General features: G+C 34.9%; 1 protein-coding gene across 2 annotated transcripts in view; it reads left to right on the top strand.

The window, feature by feature from the left end:
* Positions 1-20,016, top strand: part of LOC150095245 (lysosomal-associated transmembrane protein 4A) — a 94,411-nt gene that overhangs the window by 49,355 nt on the left and 25,040 nt on the right. For both annotated transcript variants that reach the window (XM_090409864.1, XM_090409863.1), the window contains exon 4: positions 2,982-3,058. In XM_090409864.1, coding sequence (XP_090265990.1) covers positions 2,982-3,058 — 77 coding nt within the window. The remainder of the gene's footprint in view (positions 1-2,981; positions 3,059-20,016) is intronic.

Genomic DNA, 20,016 nt, shown 5'->3' with positions numbered 1-20,016 from the left:
AGTGAAAAAGAAGTTGAAATTCAGAAGAACTAGAGAAGTATTATATGGATGTTATTGGTGTTACTGAGATTAAGAAGACTAAAACAGATGCTATCCTGCTAAATAATATAGAATGTTATATTCATTCAGTAGTGATAAGGTAGAGGAAGAAGTAGTAATAGCATTCAACACCAACAGGAAGATAAACTATTCGATTGGCAGACAATTTCAAGTAGAATTATTTAGTGAATTGGACAATGAAACATTTGTTACATAGAAGGTTCCACTATGAAAAAAATGGGGTCATTTTCAAATCATTAGAGAAGGCAGCTGACAATGAAAATGGAGAAGTTTTGTTTGATACTTAAACAGCAGAATAGGTAATGAGTTACAGGCATATAGAAATGTTTTGGAAAAACTTTAAAGTGCAAAGCTAATAATAATGGTAAGTGCCTGCTGGATTTCTGTTCAGGCTACATACTGGTCATGATTAATTCTATTTTCGACATAAAGATGTGTGTGTACAAATTTACATAGAAAAATGGCACAAGAATACAGAAAAGTGTTATCGATTATATTATTATCAGATCACAAGGGTATAAACTAGAAATTTGGAAGTGATCATTGCTTAGCTTTAAGTAGAATAAAAATGAATATCATATTAAAGAGAAAAGTGTATGACACAGTTTTAAAGAGAATTAAAGTAGTGCAACTTTTAAAGGAGAACTACAGGGTGTTCGGGATAAATTTGACATATTTATAATTAATTATATTTTACCGTAAGTTACATGTATTAACACACACTTCTCTTCATTTAAAAGTTTGGACCCTTCTTCATTCATATACAAGATGTCAGAAAGGATGGATAGCTGGAACCCACCTGAATCATGGAAGAGAATAACTTGTATCATGATGATTCGTGCCCGCCATCAAAATAAGGATATTACGACTGCTGCCCAATGCTCCCTGAATACAGTAAAAACAATCAGGCATGAACTAGAGACTTGCAATGGTGACTACGAGGATGTAGCAAGAAGAAAGATCCCTAGCAGACGATCTGATTGCGTTCGTACAGCAGAATTCCTCGCAAATCTGCAGGAACAGGTGTTGAAGAACCCTGGCATTGGAATTCGGGCTTTGTTCGTGGAGTTGCTAACTGTAGTCAAGCCCTGGATAACAAGGGTAGCCAATGGTAGTCCGTATGTATGGCAGCAGGATTCGGCCCCTTGCCACACCTCTGGGAAAAGTCAAAAATGGTTGTCTGAAAATTTCTACGACTTCACCAGTCCAAATGTTTGGCCTCCAAACTCCCCAGACCTTAACCCCATGGATTATTTTGTATGGGGCGCAGTTGAAAAAGACACCAATCGCACTTCCAGTAATACAAAAGCCCAGTTAATGGATAAAATTAAAACAGTTTTTGCGGCCCTTCCCAGGGAGACTGTAGCATCAGCTTGTTCGAGGTTCTGAAGCAGAATTGAAGCTGTGATCGATGCTAATGGTGGTTATTTTGAGTAAATCTTGTTGATAGTATTGTAATTAACTCTGCCTGTAATGTTTTTTTGTCAATTCATTAAATTTAATAGATACAAAGAAGATTTTCTTTTTCCTTACGAAACTGTCAAATTTATCCCGAACACCCTGTATATTCTCTGCTACACGGATGTTATTCAAGAAAAAAATGAAAGAATTCAAAAGTAAGAATGAAACTTGAAGTTTCAATGGCAAATTCTGAAGAAAACATTGATTAATTTGGCTAGAAAGGCATATGGTACAGTTGTATGCAAGATAGAAAAGTCAGAACTCCATGGTGGATACAAGAAGCTAAAGAAGCAGCCATGGAAAAGAAGAAAACATATCAAAAGTTCTAGCAAGTAAATCAGTATGTGTTGTGAAAGAATACGGGGAAAATTGTAAAGCAGTGTGTAAAAGTAGCTAAATAAGTCATAGGAAGGAAAGCTGGCAAGAATATAGATGTCAGGAAGGTGACAAAATGTTTTTGGAGGCAATTAAAAAAAAAGCTTAGAAATGGAGAAAAAGAGTAGAGTAAAATAGATCAGAGACAATAAAGGTCTTATAAAAACTAAAGATAACGATATCGTGGATGTCTGGAGTAATTAGCGTGAAAGATGGCTAAATGAAACACATGAGGACAGAACATGATTTGGTATAAAATATTCAAGAGTAATGCAATTAGATATGCATTTCTGTACTTAAGGTCGATAGGACACTCTCTCTCTCATAGAGTAATGGCAAGTGATGACTGATTTGGAGGAAAATTATTGACAGGTCATTAATACTGTCAGCATAATTATGTAGTACTGCCATAGCATTCTGTACTTCAAGGAGTGTACTGGACAAGAAATTGATGATGATAAATAATGTTTGTAAATGCCTAGATTTCAGCCTTTAATACAGTTTTGAGGCTCTTCATTATATAATGAAAATAATTCATTTTGACATAGCTGTTGTTGAATATCACTGTAGCACACTGTTGATATATATATATAAAAAAAAAAAAACTAATGACCAAAGCTCCACAAAATCCATTGTTATAATAAAGAAAATTCACTATAGCAAACTAACCTCTATAATATGTTATTCCTGTGGTCACCGAGAGTTTGCTATAGTGAGAACTAGCTTCACCATAGCAAACTGCCCTGTGAACTTCTTGAGTTGTCCATTTGATATTCTTTCAGTTCCACTTGTAAGAATAAATTATTTATTCCATTATAACATATGGGATGAATGAACACATACATGAAATAATGAATTATTGCTTGGTTATATTTTTTCATAAGAACACCTTTTATACTAACTTTGTTTAGATTTTTATTTTCTTAATGAGCTTTGCCTATTGTTTTTTTTAATTAGATTGTGGTAGAAAGTGCTAAAGTGTTATACATATTTTATACTGAAGGTTTTATATCATATTGCAACCAATTTTTTTAAATTGTTGGCATCTAATTATTTCTGTTAATATATTTATTTTTCAATTTTAGAGGATGTACATGTTGCTCTTGCTATTACTTTCTGCACTGTTGCCATAACACTTCTACTACTATATGGGACTATTCGAGTAAGCCACTGTTAATTATTATTCTGAATTTATATTTCATCAAATTTTGACATAAAACATTGATTAGATTAGATCATCTTTTTTTGAAATTTCCATTATGTGATCACATTGCAACCATTGAAAGAAAATATCGTAAATACATAACGCTCTAAGGGAGAGGATGGTTATGGCTTGTGCACCATTTATGTAAAAAAAAATTCACACATCTGTTGATATTTCACTGACTTCAAACCTGTATTTCTCAATAAAAGCACACTACAACCATGTATGAAACAAAATTAACAGAAAAGCGGTAACTGAAGCTCCTTAGAAAGTACTCCAAGGTCAGACAGGTTTGGCTGCATTAATCCATACTTGTTGAAATTAAGAGTGTGCTTCATAGCTGCTGACTCAAAAAAAGTTGTTATACTTTTTATATAATGTTGTTTTCTTCCATCTGGTGCTGCATGAAGATGAAAAGGTGTCCAAAACTTTGCAAGCATATAAAAAGCAAAAGTTTATAGATGTGCCAAAAAAGATGGAGTTTGGCCTTAGATATCAGGAATAGAAAGAATTTTGGTTAGATCCACTATGTCATCAGAAGTGGAGGGGAGTTGCAACATTTATTTGTTACAGGGATTGTGGCTTTTGACTTAAAAAAAAAGCCACATTAAAAAAATGCTGTATCATTAGACAAATAGCTTCACTTCTATATTTGGGCTTGAGTGATAGCATGATTAGTTAGTAATCTGGTATCTGAGTCATGTGGCCAGTTGGCGAAGACACAGTCATATAGCACAATCATTATCAGTTTGTTGCCTCCTCTATGTTGAGAGCTTGAGTTTCTATGTGTTCAGTTTAGAACTTGGCTAAAGAAGGACCACCAGTTTAAATCTAGCAAAGTATCTTAAATGTGTGTTAATAACATTAGAAAATTTAACATGAATTTTTGATATTTAATTTTCTAATAAAATCGGTGAACACAATGTAATTGCTAAGCACTATAGTGATATATATATATATATATATATATATATATATATATTAATAAATATTTAGATGAATTGCTTCATCAATTACTGACACCTGATAACCTTGCCTAGTTTATCAGAAATATTTTTCAAGTCTAAGTTTTCAGATTCTTTGATAAAAACTTCATTTTCTTGTTTAAAAAAAAATTACTGGATGAAACATATTGATACAGTTGAACTTGTTAATAATGAGCACCACTGGACCTTCAATATTTCCTCATTATAACCATTAATCATTATATCAGTAAAGAGTTAAATCTACCTCATCTTTTTTTTTTCTCAATAACTTAAAAAATAGCTTCAAAAGAACAAGAGTGTTAGAAAGAAAAAATAATTTAATTATATACCTAGATATTTGTATGAACATGCTTGTTTAAACTGCAGTATACACTTAATATTAAACAGTGTATTTTGCCATTATTTTAAAACCATATACTTAATAGTTTATTTCTTTGTTAATTAAAAACAATATTAATTAATAATAAACAAAATTTTAATTTGTAGTTTTAGTCAATAAACTAGGCCTCTGCAACTTGCTGATATCATTGTCAGTTCACTCACACTCCACAGGCTAAAAGTAACTAATTAAAGTGTATTAAGTTAGAATAATACTGGAATGGAGACATTGGAGAAATTACTGAATAAAATAAGTGAAAAGTATGATTTATCATATAATTCGTTTTTATAATACATTCAAAAATTGACTGTAAATTTGAAATACTGAAAGTAAACATTTTGTGCACACAGTTACTAGTAGTTTTCAAATTGTTTAATTTGCTATCATATTGCAAATATTATACTGATACAAGCCTTTGAGAACATCCTAGGCTTGATAATTTTTCATATAACATACTCAATTAACCTCTTATGTTTGAATATTTACAATCACCTCTGTAGCACAGTTGGAAAAATGATTTAATATTGCTCACTTTAATTAGAAAAGACCTGAGTTCAATTTCTTGTTTGACAAGAGGAATCTTGATCAATTTTTTCAATTGCAAATGAGACAGCCAATCTTATATGGAGGTAGCTGGGATTTTTCCTTTTTGACAACTCTGATTTTCATCCTGCATAAAGGCAAATTGGCTAGAATGCATGGGTAAAAAAAAAGTACTGCTCCCCTTAATGCTATGTGTTAATGATGGATGGTGGCATTGTATGGTGATTAAGTATTAAACTTGAGTAGATAGATAGTGGGTTGTATGGGTGCTCTCCTGAGATAGATCCTTGACTTCTTGGAGGTGTCGAATAATAATAATGATAACATATAATTTGTACAAAATACCGAAAAACTTGCAACTTGCAGCCATAATTGTTGAATTCACAAGGTTCTGTATTTGAATAAAAATTATATTTCAACAAATTTTCTTTTTAAACTAATAATCAGAAAAATAGTTATAATTATCTACAAACAAATTGCTCAATGACGGCTGAATTAGACATCCTCTTAGAGTGTCATCTTCTTGGACTCAGAGTTACAGAAGGTTCGTTGGTCCTAATACAGTAAACACCGACTTGCTACAGCTTTGTGGCACCGTTGTGATCTTTATACTTTAATCATCATTTGCCTGTACAGTGCACCTTCATATAGAAATACTGTGAGTAGGCATATTTAAATAAATTATAATACTGGAATAAACACATAAAATATTATTTTATTAGTATAATTTTCACCTAGGTATCAAAGACATCTTCAGTACATGTTAAAAGCTAATCAAACAATAACTAACTGATCAACATGGATCTAATTCACTCTAAAAAGAAGTAAATAAGCAGTTAGCCTTTTTAGATCTTTTAATTCAACCAGATGGTAACTTACATTTCTCAATTTTTTGGAGGAAGACTTATACAGGTCGTTATATCCATGCTGAATCTCATCACCACCCCAGTCAAAAGGCTGAAACTATTAAAACACTGGCTCATCAGGTCTACTCCCTATGTTCTTCAAATGAACTATTACAGAAAGAATTACAACATATTGTTTCCATTTTTTTTATTTAATGGGTATAAGAATTCTTTCATCAAAAGAGCTTTGAACAGTTTTGGTATCTCTACCTCTTCAAATACAGAAGAAATAACTCGTATTCCTATTCCTTATGTGCAAGGCATTAGCGAACGCATAGCGAAAGTTTTAAAATCACTAAATATTTTCATTGCCTTTCACCCCATCAGAAAAATCTTCACCTTTCTCATTTCATCCAAAGGATGAGCTTCCACATTTCCACAGACAGGAAGATCTGATTTTATTTGGCTAGAAGAACACAAGTCTTATATTCAATACCTTGAGCCTGAACAGTCTGGACTTGTGGAACATGCTATCAACACTAGACACAGAGTTCATTGGAACAAGACAAGAGTCCTTCACAAAAGTCGGTTCCTCATGGAATGGCTTGATAAAGAAACATGTGAAACTTTGCTTCACTCTCCTAACTTAAACAGATCTGGCAGTCAGTGTTTATCCCCTTTGTGGGAGATAGCACTTTTTAAATCAGCTAATCTTTCCTAACTTTATTGTATTTATATATATATATATATATATATATATATATATTTAAATATATGACTGGTGGTGGGAGGACTAGGGGCCATGAATGGAAGCTGGGCAAGAGCGTGGTTGACAAGGGTGTTAGAGCTAGGTTTTTTACTTGGAGAGTAGTGAATGAGTGGAATAAGCTTCCAGAGTCTGTTGTGGGTGCTACGACCGTGAATGAGTTCAAGGCAAGGTATGATAGATACTGTGTGAATGTCGAATAGTTGTTCTTGACATGATGTTAGGGCCTCCCTCGATGAGTCTGTCAACTCCGTGGAGTTGCCTGGAACAATAATAATAACAATAATAATTTAATAGGTTAGGAAATTTAATGACTTTTTTTTAGTTATCTTACATTAGCTACTTAGGTGGCATCTTTTGGAATTGTCAGTTATTATTCGATTAGCTTTTTACATGTACTGAAGATGCTTTTGATACTTAAGTGAAAATTATACTAATAAAATATTTTACATATGTTTATTTCGATATTATAATTTATTTAAACCTTCATGTAGATTTCAGGGTCATTTATACAGTATATGTCATTTATATGGTATACTGAGTATATTTATACATGTCATTTATATGGTATACTGAGTATAAGCACATATTTATAATTTAGTAGTACTAATTTAACTAAGGTTAGTATGGATTGGAGCTACTCCTGTATAGAGTAGATTTACACTATAGTAAACCCACCACTACAACAAACTTCAGAAAAGGCCTGACCTAAGTCCCGTTACAAAGAGTAAAATCTCAAAACATCCATAGTAGCAAATTGAATTTCTTAGCAAATAATATCACAATCAGTAGACAGTGGAAACGGTAGGAATTTGTACATTGAACTTAGAACCCTGTTTATGTATGGCCCGAACCAATATATGAACAAAGGAAATGCTACATAGATGACAGAACTGGAACGAAACATAAAGAACACTAAGTACAAATGTAAACAATAATGGTAGATACATAAGAAAGAGTGTTGATATTTTAAGGAAATGCGAAATTATCTTATGTTGAAATTTGAAGTGTTATGTTAGGAAATTTTAGCATTCATTAAAATGAACTAAACATTGTCCTGTATATACCATTAAAATCAAATTCTAAATCAGTAGTTTTTTTTATCTTATGGATAAAGAATCTTTCAGCACAAAATGAACTGTTACTCATATAAACTTTAACTTTTAATTAAACTTTGATTTAAAGAATACTGTATATTGTGCTATATTTCTTTAATTTACAATTCAAAGTGAACGGTATCAGATTATGTCAGTTGTTCATCATATTGATGAACAGCTCTAACTGAATCTCTGTCCAGTTAGGAAACTGATTTATTTCCCATCAGCATGCCAATCACTTTTGTTCCTCCTTAGCTGACTAATGTAGAACAATGTTTATCACTCATATCTTATTCCTCTTTGTAACTGAAGATGGCCAGTTATGAAGTTGACTGCTGAAGTTTTCAGGTTATTTTTAGACATTAATGGTACAGACTGCATGTGATTTAGTTGACTGAAGTCAGGTAAGCAGTATTAATTTAAGCTTATGTAACATTTTGAAATTTAAATGCCAATTATGCATTTCATTTTTATCTCATACTCTACTCCTTTCTTATGTTTCCCATTATTTTCATTTGTACTTTTTCATGTTCCTGTACACCCCTTGAGGGTACATGGCAGGAATTTGATGATGATGATGACAACTTTTTCATGTTGTTTTGTGTTCTTTGTTTGATTCCTGTCATTCTTTCTTTGTCAACATTGTATACTAATCTGCAGTTTCATTTTTGTTGTGATTTCCCCCTATTTCCATCCTTCTGTTTTCCACTTTTAGACTATATATTTAAGGAAGAGATTTCTTAAGGATCAAACCTAAATAACTGGAAGAGACCTCTGCATAGCTTGTAAGGAATGCAGAGAGCTGACCAAATTTTATTCCCAAGAACAAAACAATGGTGCATCATAAAGACATCTAATACCAGATGTGGCATTTCCTAGTTAAACAAAGTCCCCGTTGTTCTCATCAGGGATCCAGGGTGGGGAGAAAAAACTTGAGTTAATTTTTTTTCTAAATTTTTAACAGGCTAATGTTAAGTTTGGTACATACTCAAACTTAACATCAGCAGAATTGAGGATAGGGACATCACTGAAAAAGAAGAGGAACTGGCAGAAGAATTAGAGGACTGTGTTGGCACAGTTGTTGTTACTGAGACAAAACTAAAACAGGTGCAAAACACATAAATAATAACTTAATATATTATATTTGAGCAGTAGTGATCGAGAGAGGCAAAAGAGGAGCTATTATAGTTAAAACTAAACATAAAAATAAACTTCATACTACAAAAAAGAAAAAATTAAGATATTAAAGAAGGTAAAGAAAAAGATAAAGATGGTACTTGTTGTAGATCTAAAGAGCAGAGTAGGAAATGAATAGAAATGTTTTGGAATAAATTGGAGGAGGGGCAAAGCTAATGATGATCAACTACTGAATTTCTGTTCAGAACATGGATTATTCATTACTAATACCATGCTACAAAGATGAACATAAATTCATGTGGATAGAAACCCAGTCGATTAAAAAAAAAAAAAAAAAAAAAAAAAAAATTACACACAGTGTTTTTGCTGGGGGTGCTTAAGGGTCAAAGCTATATAACTGAGAGGAGACCTCCACATAGCCTTTAAAGGGATGCGGAGAACCGACCAGGGCTTCTGACCTAATGTATCCAATCCTCACCTTCTCGTGGTGCACCTTGTTGGGTATCTACTTGGATACTGAACGAACGAGGATGGGCTGGCAATTTTGGATTTAGCCGACCAAATTGTATTCTTATTGGTTAAACCAAAATAAAAAATGATGGCACAACATGACAAAATTTCATGCCGGCTGAGGCATCGCCCAGTTAAACAAGGCCCCCGTTGTTTTCGCCAGGGAACCAGGGCGAACAGCGAAAAGTCAGCTACTGGAACAAATCTGAAAACAAACCCCAACTCAACATCACCAGAGTTAAAGATCGGTACTATCAACGTAAGAAGCCTGAATGGCAAAGAAATGGAGCTAGCTGAGGAATTAGATAAGTACCAGATCGACATAATAGGGGGTGACTGAAACAAAAAAGACCAAAACTGGTGAGATCTTTCTGAGCAGTAAATACAAAATGTTATTATTCAGGCAATGACAAACAAGGAAAAGGAGTATCCATAGTATTCAACACAAAATAAGAGGCTAATCTTCTTGAATGGCAGTCAGCTTAAGTAGAGTAATGTGGGCAAAAATGAGAATGGGGAACTGGACAATGAGACTTATTTGTGCCTATCGTCCCACAGAAGGTTCTACTGAGGTAGAAGTGGAGGAATTTTTTGAGGCTTTAGAAAAAGCAGCTGACACAATAAAAAAGGAAAAGTTGGTCCTTGTTGGGGATCTAAATAGCAGAGTAGAAAATGATTGTGAGACATACAAAAATAATTTGGGAAAATTTGGAGAAAAGAGCAAAGCTAATAATAATGGCAAATTTATGTTGGATTTCTGCTCAGGACATGGACTGGTTATTACTAACACCATGTTCCAACATAAAAAATGTGCACAAATTCACATGGAGAGAAGAGACTAGGAATAACAAAAGTCTCATTGACTATGTTATTGTTGATAGTGATGTTTTCTCCCTGGTGCAGGACACCAGAGTGTACAGAAGATTTGAAATTGGAAGTGATCACTATTTAGTCTTGAGCAGAATAAAACTGAATTTCATATTGTAAGAAAGTTTTAAAGCAAATAAAAGTTGAGCAGCTCTCAGATGTGAACTGTAGACTAAAATACACAAAGACTATTGAAGAAAAAATGAAAGAGTTTGAGAACAGGAGTCAAACCTTGGAGATTCAGTGGCAAACTCTGAAGAAAACATTGACTAACTCTGCCAGAGAGGCATGTGGTGAGGTTGTCTGCAAGGATAAAAAAAAATCAGAACTCCCTGGTGGACACAGGAAGTTAAAGAGGCAGTGATGGAAAAGAAGAAAGCATATCAAAAGTTCCTGTCAAATAAGTCAGCTTGTGCTCTTAGAGAATATAGAGACAAATACAAGAATGCTAAACACTGTGCAAAACTAGCTAAACAGAAATCATGGGAGGACTTTGGCAAGAATATAGAAAATAAATATCAAGAAGGTGGCAAAATATTCTGGAGGTTGTTGAAGAAGCTTAGGAATGGAGGAAAAAGTGCTGTAAAAGGAGTTAGAGATGATAAAGGTGACATGAAAATGGGAGAAAAAGATATCCTTGAAGTGTGGAGTAATTAATTTGAAAAACTGCTAAATGAAACAAGCAGTGATGACAGCACAGTGGTAAAAAACACTGACCAGGCATGCAATCAGGAATACATATCTATACTTGAAGTAGAAAAAGCCATCAAAGGCTTGAAATGTGGAAAGGCAGCAGGAGTAGATGATATTCAACCAGAAATGCTGAAGTATGTTGGTATAAAAGTCTTACAGTGGCTGCACTGCATAGTTCAGAAAGCCTGGACAGAGGGACAAATTCCTGATGACTGGAGTAGAGCTCTCATACTACCCATATATAAAAAGGCAAATAAAACTGAATGTGAGAATTACAGAGGTATTTCCCTACTGAGTGTTCCTGGCAAGATTTATGGCCAGTATACTTAAGAAACGGTTTAGAAGAATTGTGGAAGAAAAGCTTGGTGAAGAACAAGCTGGATTCAGGCCTAATAGAAGCTGTCAGGATCAGATCTTCACTTTACGACAAATAGTTGAGAAAGCATGGGAATATAACAAAGATCTGTATTTAAGTTTTGTCGATTCGGAAAAGGCATATGACAAGGTGCCAAGAGAGAAGCTATTCAATATGCTACAGTTATATCGTGTCAATGGGGCATTATATCAAGCAATACTTAGTCTTTATTTGAGTTGCAAGTCAGCAGTTAGAATTGAATGAAGTACAGGAAGTTGGTTTAATGTTAAATCTGGTGTGAGACAAGGATGTACATTATCCCCTCTGTTATTCATTATCTATATGGATCACATTATGAAGGAAAGTGGTATTAAACATAATATCAGAATTGGAGTTGTTAATGTCAGCTCTTTGCTTTATGTGGAAGATGTTATACTTCTAAATAAATCTGCTACAAGTCTGCAAGATTCTCTGACTAAATTGAATAGCTGTTGTAATAGATATGGTATGAAGGTCAGCAATAAAAAGACAAAGACAATGAAAATAGGTAGAATCATTGAAATGTCAACTGTGTTGTGAATGGAGAACCTGTGGAACAAGTAAAACATTTCAGCTACTTAGGCATGATTTTTAGTGAAGATGGTTAATTAAATATAGAAATAGACAACAGAATCAGCAAAGCTGGTATGGTGGGAAGTCAATTGAATAAATTCATATGGAATAAGAGAGAAATTAGTCGGAACACTAAATTAGCTGTATACAAGACAGTGTTCAAACCAGTTTTAACTTATGGATCTGAGAGCTGGGTCAGAAGTAAAACACTTGACCAGAGACTAGAGACCACAGATATGAGAGTCCTGAGAAAGATTAGAGGCCTGAACAGATGGCATCAATGGCAATATCATATTAAAAACAAGGATATTAGGAAAGAACTTGACATTGTCAGCATCAAGGAATGCATTGGTAGAGCTAATCTCAGGTGGTATGGTCACTTAAACAGAATGGGCGAGGAAAGATTAGCAAAACAAGTGTTCTCTTCCAGGTTGGCAGGAAAATCACCCAGAGGAAAAACTAAGATATAGGTGGTTGATACAGTACAAAGTGCCTTAGACAATAGAAATATAAGATCTGATAATGTCGGAGTCTTGACAAGTAACAGACTGATTTGGAGATAAATTGTAGATAGACAGTTAGTAATGATATAAATTTTTCATGTAGTACTATCATATCCTGTGCACCCCTTGAGGGTACATGGCAGGAATTTGATGATGTTTTTGCTGATAGCAATATCTTCATACTGGTTTAGTATATAAAAGAGTGTACAAGGGATTTGAAATAGGAAGTAATCACCATTCAGTTTTGAGAAGGATAAAAATAAATATTGCAGTCAAAAGAAAAATATGAACGCTTTAAAAATCAGAGGCAAACTGTAAACTCATATATTATTGGAGGAAAAAAAAAATGAAGGTCCTTGACTTGAAACAAACCTTGAAGTCTCAGTGGCAAAATCAAGAAAATGTTGATTGTTACACGTCTCACTGGTTAGATCAATGTTATTCACAAGTATTGAAAAATCCAAACTTCAATGTGGATTGCAAAGTTAGATAGTCTAAAAGAAGTAAGAATATCAAATGCCTGTTATTGTAAGTCACCAGCTGCCCTCAGAATACAGAAAGAAATGTAGGAAGGCTATGTGTAAAAATAGCTGAACAAAAGTTAGGGAAGACTTTGGTAAGAACATAGAAGGTAAATATCATGTAAATGGCAAAATGTTCTGAAGTCTATTGCAAAAGCTTAGAAATATAATAAAGTACATTATAAGAATTCAGAGATGAATAAAGATAGTCTTGATTGTCTGGAGTAATTACTTTAAAAGACTGCTAAATGAGATCAGCACTAATGGAACAGTAGTAGAAAAATTTTAAGTGGAATGCAAAGAGGAGTAGTTAACAATACTTGTGGTTGAACAAGCCATCAAAAATGGGAACTTTGGAAAGACAGCAGGAGTAGGTGATATCAGTACTGCCCAAGTATGGAGATAGAAAAGTTTTTTTCCCTCCATTGGTTAAACACACAATCCAGAAGGTCTAATTTCAAATGATTAGAATTCTCTTGGCACCCATTAGTAAAATGGGAAATAAAACAAATTTAGCATGAAAATCAGTATTAAAAATAATAAAAACAAAAATATAGGCACGAAAACAACTGCATTCTCAGTGGCAAACCCACAGAACAAGTGAAATATTTAGTCATGTTAATAATAAATTTAGTTTAATCCTTTATCCAAGTGTGAGCAAACAAAGTTTGCGCCTTTGACTGGGGTAAGGTGGTACAACACAGGGCAACTTGTTGCAAAGGTGGAGCAAACTCGCAACACTCCTATCTCAGTATCTCCCATAATGCAAAACACATCTCCTTGCAGATATGTATAATGTTATGCGTTAAGGGGAGGGCCACTATCCAGACTAGTTTCGCTGTACCACCTTACCCCAGTCCTGAAGATACTTTCAGCTGCAAACTTTGTTTGCTCACACTTCAATAAAGGATTAAACTAAATTTATTATAGTCTAACCAAGTGAAAAATAAACTTTCAATATTTAGTCATGGGTTTTTGCTGAAGATGATAGAATAAGAAAGTGCTGTGTTGGTGGACAGCCTGCTGAACAAATTTATGTGGAATAAGAGAGATTCGATTTATAATCAATTTATATTAATCATCATGATATATGGTGTATGATGATAATTAATATGGTGGTAAGTTAAAACTGATAAGTATGATACATATCAGTTTTAACTTATGGCTCTGAGTTGGATTAGAAATAAAACAATTGATTGAAGACCAGAGACTACAGATATGAGAGTTTGGGAAAATTTTAGGAAGTGAACAAATGGCATCAGACAGAATCTTATAAAAAATGATGATGAAAATAAGTAACTTGGATGTTCACATTCAAGAATGTACTAATGTGATATCTTCACTTAAGCAGAATGGTAGAGGACAGGTTGAAATGATAGGATGGGATAGCAGAAAAGAGTCAGGCAAAAGAAGATGTAGGCAAATTGCAGTTAGAAATGCCTTGTAGATGAGAGGGATAAGGATGAATATACGAAGGGCAAAGTTGGAGGCAATGACATGAAGTGGTATATTTCGTATAGTTGGATGGAAGAATTGAAAATGAGGCTTCAGATGATACAAGATGAAAGGTGGGCTCCCCACTGTTTCTAGAAGGAATACGGATTCTCTGAGGTGTGGCGATATCTGGAAAGGCTTTTATAATACCAACTTGCATCTGTTGATATTGCTTTTCAGATTTTGGGTTTTTCAGTGGTAGGCATGTGAATGTTTTCCACTTTAGGTTGTGGGGCAGGAGGTCCCTATGATTCTTATTCCTGCCGAGTTCCATGTATGGAAAAGAAAGGGCTGACCAGTTGTGAGACTTGTTATCTATCTGTTGAAAAACAGTGTTTTTGTAAGTACAGCTGACTTCAGATCCTGTCAGTGTGTGATGAAGTTCTGTATTTTTCCACTGTTGTAGATCATCGCTGTAAAAATTAGATAGTTTAGGAGGTGATGGCCCAGAAATGGCCATTTGGAGGATTGTGGAAAGTGTAAGTCCTCCGGTGGATGATTTCATAATGTAATTGAAGGTGGTTTCATAAGTATGATTGGACTGAGTGTCTTTAGAAGAAAGATTATCCTGAAGGATCTAATCTTGCTTTCAAGGGATATCAGGCCTTGACCTCCTTTGAGTGGCTTGCAGAGTAAGTTGTCGAGTTAGTATTGTTCCTGAGGAAACGCTTGATTGCCTTTTGAATGTGACGGAGAAAGTCTTCAGGGGGGGGGGGGTGTCAGTACTTTGAGGGTATGCCGTAGCATGCTGGCAGCCATCAGATTGATTATTAGACCTCTTCCTCTAAGTGAAGACATTGAATGGATGCTGTTCCATTTTCCTGGCACCTGTTTAAATTGGTTGTGCAGCTATGTCCAGTTCAGTGTATTATATATTTTGGTGTTGCCAAGGTATGTATGTTTGTATGTATGTTTGTCCTTCATTTGACCATGTACATTCAATCAGAGAATCAGTTCTAGCCTTCCATCTGCCTGACCACGAGCCAGTGGTTTTTGCAGAGTTTAATTTGGCCCCTGAGGCTTGTGTATATAATCTGTGTGCTTCATCAGTACGGATTATTACAGTTACGTCATCAGTATGTGCTGATAGGCTTATTTTTAGATGTGGGTCTATTATGCTGGTTTGTTTGGAGATCAGTGTCATGTACTCTTTTTAAGAAAGATTCTATGGCTAGTGTGTGTAATTGTCCAGAGAGAGGACATCCTTGCTTGATCTCTCGAGAGTATGGCAAGTGTGGGTGAGCCCGTTGTTGATTTTTAAACATGAGAGTGCATCTCTGTAAAGCAATTGGACTGTTTCACTAATGAGAGGACCATAGCTAAATGTCTTCAAGACTTCATAAAGGCACTCGTGCTTTACTCTGTTGAAAGCCTTTTTCTGATCAAGGGTGATGAGTGCTAGTTTGCGATGTGGATGAGATCTCTTATTAGATGGAGGTTATCATGTATTGATCTTTCTGGAATAATTTTGATGTTGGTCAATAACTTCAGGCAGTGTTGGCTTTAGCCAGTTTGCTTGTCGGTTTAGTTGGTTTTTGCTTTAGTTGGTTTGATTAGTGAGATCGGATGCCAGTTTCGCATGTCTGTGTGGTTTCCCTTCTTTGGTATCAGTCATGCTAGTGAGGTCGTAATGAATTGGGAGCCCATTCGAGTAGGCTTCTTGCAGTGTTTTAAGCTGAAGTGGTCTGAGTTGATTTCAGAAGGCTGGGAAAATGTTGTGAGACCATGAAGGCCAGGGAATTTGTTCTTTGGCAAGGATATGCATGCATTTTTCAGATTATCTAGAGTGATTCTAAGTGGTTTTCTAAGTGATTCTAAGAGATTCTAAGAGTTTTCTAAGTGGTCTGATCTGTTGCAGAGATTTTTTATATAGATAGATAAACAGAAAAATAAAATGAAAATAAATACCACTAATTAGACTTCCATTAGATAAACATTAAAACTGTGGGAAATTTATTATGACACACTAACCATTTTAATAACTTCTCCTAGTTTTCTTTAATGATTAATTTTTCCGTAATAATTTAGTTTTGAAATTTAGCTTCATGAGGTCTGGTAATATACAAAGGCAACTGAGAGAAGACCTCCACATAGCCTTTAAAGGAATGCAGAGAACCGACCAGGGCTTCTGACCTAATGTCCAATCCTCACCTTCTTGTTGTGCACCCTGTTGGGTATCTACCTGGATACTGAACGAATGAGGATGGGTTGGCAATTTGGGATTTACCCAACCAAATTGTATTCTTATTGGCTTAAACCAATATACAAAATGATAGTACAACATGACAAAATTTCATGCCGGCTGGGGTGTCGCCTGGTTACACAAGGCCCCTGTTGTTTTCTCCAGAGAACCAGGGCAAACAGCGAAAAGACAGCTACTGGAACAAATCTGAAAGCACACCCCAACTCAACATCACCAGAGTTAAAGATCGGTACTATCAACATAAGAAGCCTGAATGGCAAAGAAATGGAGCTAGATGAGGAATTAGATAAGTACCAGATCGACATAATACGGGTGATTGAAACAAAAAAGACACAAACTGGTGAGATCTTTCTGAGCAATAAATACAAAATGTTATATTCAGGCAATAACAATCAAGGAAAGAAGGAGTAGCCATGGTATTCAACACAAAATACGAGGCTAATCTTCTTGAATGGCAGGCAGTCTCAAGTTGAGTGATGTGGGCATCAGAATGGGGAAATTGGACAATGAGACTTGTTTGTGCCTATGGTCCCACAGAAGGTTCTACTAAGGTAGAAGTGGAGGAATTTTTTGATGCTTTAGAAAAAGCAACTGACACAATGAAAAAGGAAAAGTTGGTCCTTGTTGGGGATTTAAATAGCAGAGTAGGAAATGATTGTCTGACATACAAAAATATTTTGGGAAAATTTGGAGAAAAGAGCAAAGCTAATAATAATGGCAAATACCTGTTGGATTACTGCTCAGGACATGGACTGGTTATTACTAATACCATATTCCAACATCAAAATGTGCACAAATTCACATGGAGAGAAGAGCCAAAGAATAAGAAAAGTCTCATTGACTATGTTATTGTTGATAGTGATGTTTTCTCCCTGGTGCAGGACACAAGTGTACAGAGGATTTGAAATTGGAAGTGATCACTGTTTAGTCTTGAGCAGGATAAAATTGAATTTCATATTGAAAAGAACATCTAAGAAAGTTTTAAAGCAAATAAAAGTTTGAGCAGCTCTCAGATGTTAACTGTAGACTAAAATACACAAAGATTATTGAAGAAAAAGTGAAAGAATTTGAGAACAGGAACCAAACCTTGGAGATTCAGTGGCAAGCCTTGAAGAAAACCCTGATTGATTCAGCCAGAGAGGCGTGTGGTGAGGATGTCTGGAAGGATAGAAAAATCAGAACTACATGGTGGACACAGGAAGTTAAAGAGGCAGTGATGGAAAAGAAGAAAGCATATCAAAAGTTCCTGGCAAATAACTCCGCTTGTGCTCTTAGAGAATACAGAAACAAATGTAAAAATGCTAAACACTGTGTAAAACTAGCTAAACAAAAGTCATGGGAAGACTTTGATAAGAACATAGAAAATAAATATCAATCTGGAGGTTGTTGAAGAAGCTTAGAAATGGAGGAAAGATGCTGTAAAAGGAGTTAGAGATGAAAAAGGTGACATGAAAACGAGAGAAAAAAATATCTTTGAAGTATGGAGTAATTACTTCGAAAAATAGCTAAATGAAACAAGCAGAGATAGCACAGTGGTAAAAAAAAAAACACTCAACAGGCATACAGTCAAGAATATATATCCATACTTGAAGTAGAAAAAGCCATCAAAGGCCTGAAATGTGGAAAGGCAGCAGGAGTAGATGATATTCGACCAGAAATGCTGAAGTATGTTGGTATAAAAGTCTTACAGTGGCTGCGCTGCATAGTTCAGAAGGCCTGGACAGAGGGACTAATTCCTGATGATTGGAGTAGAGCTCTCATAGTACCCATATATAAAAAGGGAAATAAAATTGAATGTCAGAATTACATAGGTATTTTCCTACTAAGTGTTTCTGGCAAGATTTATGCAAGTATACTTGAGAAACAGTTGAGAAGAATTGTGGAAGAAAAGCTTGGTGTAGGACAAGCTGGATTCAGGCCAAATAGAGGCTGTCAGGATCAGATCTTCACTATACGACAAATAGTTGAGAAAGCATGGGAATATAACAAAGATCTGTATTTAAGTTTTGTCGATTTGGAAAAGGCATATGACAAGGTGCCAAGAGAGAAGCTATTCAATATGCTACAGTTATATTGTGTCAATGGGGCATTATATCAAGCAATACTTAGTCTTTATTTGAGTTGCAAGTCAGCAGTTAGAATTGATTGAAGTACAGGAAGATGGTTTAATGTTAAATCTGGTGTGAGACAAGGATGTACATTATCCCCTCTGTTATTCATTATCTATATGGATCACATTATGAAGGAAAGTAGTATTAAACATGATATCAGAATTGGAGATGTTAATGTCAGCTCTTTGCTTTATGCGGATGATGTTATACTTCTAAATAAATCCGCTACAAGTTTGCAAGATTCCCTGACTAAATTGAATAACTGTTGTAATAGATGGTATGAGGGTCAGCAATAAAAAGACAAAGACAACGAAAATAGGCAGAATCATTGAAAATGTCAACTGCATTGTGAACAGAGAACCTGTGGAACAAGTAAAACATTTCAGCTACTTAGGCACGATTTTTAGTGAAGATGGTAAATTAAATGTAGAAATGGACAACAGACTCAACAAACCTGGTATGGTGGGAAGTCAATTTGATAAATTCATATGGAATAAGAGAGAAATTAGTCGGAACACTAAATTAGCTGTGTACGAGATGGTGTTCAAACCAGTTTTAACTTATGGTTCTGAGAGCTGGGTCAGAAGTAAAAACACTTGATCAAAGACTGAGACTGCATATATGAGACTCCTGAGAAAGATTAGAGGCATGAACAGATGGCATCAATGGCAATATTATATTAAAAATGAGGATATTTGGAAAGAACTTGACATTATCAGCATCCAGGAATGCATTAGCAGAGCTAATCTCAGGTGGTATGGTCACTTAAACAGAATGGGCTAGGAAAGATTGCAAAACAGTGTTCTCTGCCAGGTTGGCAGGAAAACGACCCAGAGGAAGACCAAGATGTACAAGACCAGATTTTTTTTTTGTTTTTTTTAATCACCTTCATATATGGGAGTTTACAAGACACAATTGTGTCATGAAGGAATCTGTTAAGATGTTTGTTAAAGAGCTAGCGATTGTAGTCATTCAATAAAAGCAGGGAGCTGTTCTAAAACGATATAGATAGATGGAATGAAAGCGAATGAGAAGTTGGTATTATAAGTTTGCAACTGAACTGTGCATGGATGTTCAGCAGCATATGAACGATTCTGAGACCTATGATAAGACAGTTTTGTAGTTAGAAGAAAAAAGAAATTTGCTTGCGTTTCTTGGAGACATGAATCATGTAATTATTGATAAGACCGTTCCAAAGAGCAAAAGTGTAAGGAATGAAGGCAGAGGATGAGAAAGTTGATTTGATGAGTTTGGAGTTGAATTGTATATATGGATGTTGATGAGCAGCTGTTTG

Source organism: Typopeltis vanoorti, chromosome 20, assembly GCF_054136105.1.
Source record: "Typopeltis vanoorti isolate ZY-2024b chromosome 20, IOZ_Tvanoo_1.0, whole genome shotgun sequence".
Classification (NCBI taxonomy): domain Eukaryota; kingdom Metazoa; phylum Arthropoda; class Arachnida; order Uropygi; family Thelyphonidae; genus Typopeltis; species Typopeltis vanoorti.
This window is presented reverse-complemented; position numbering and strand designations above follow the sequence as displayed.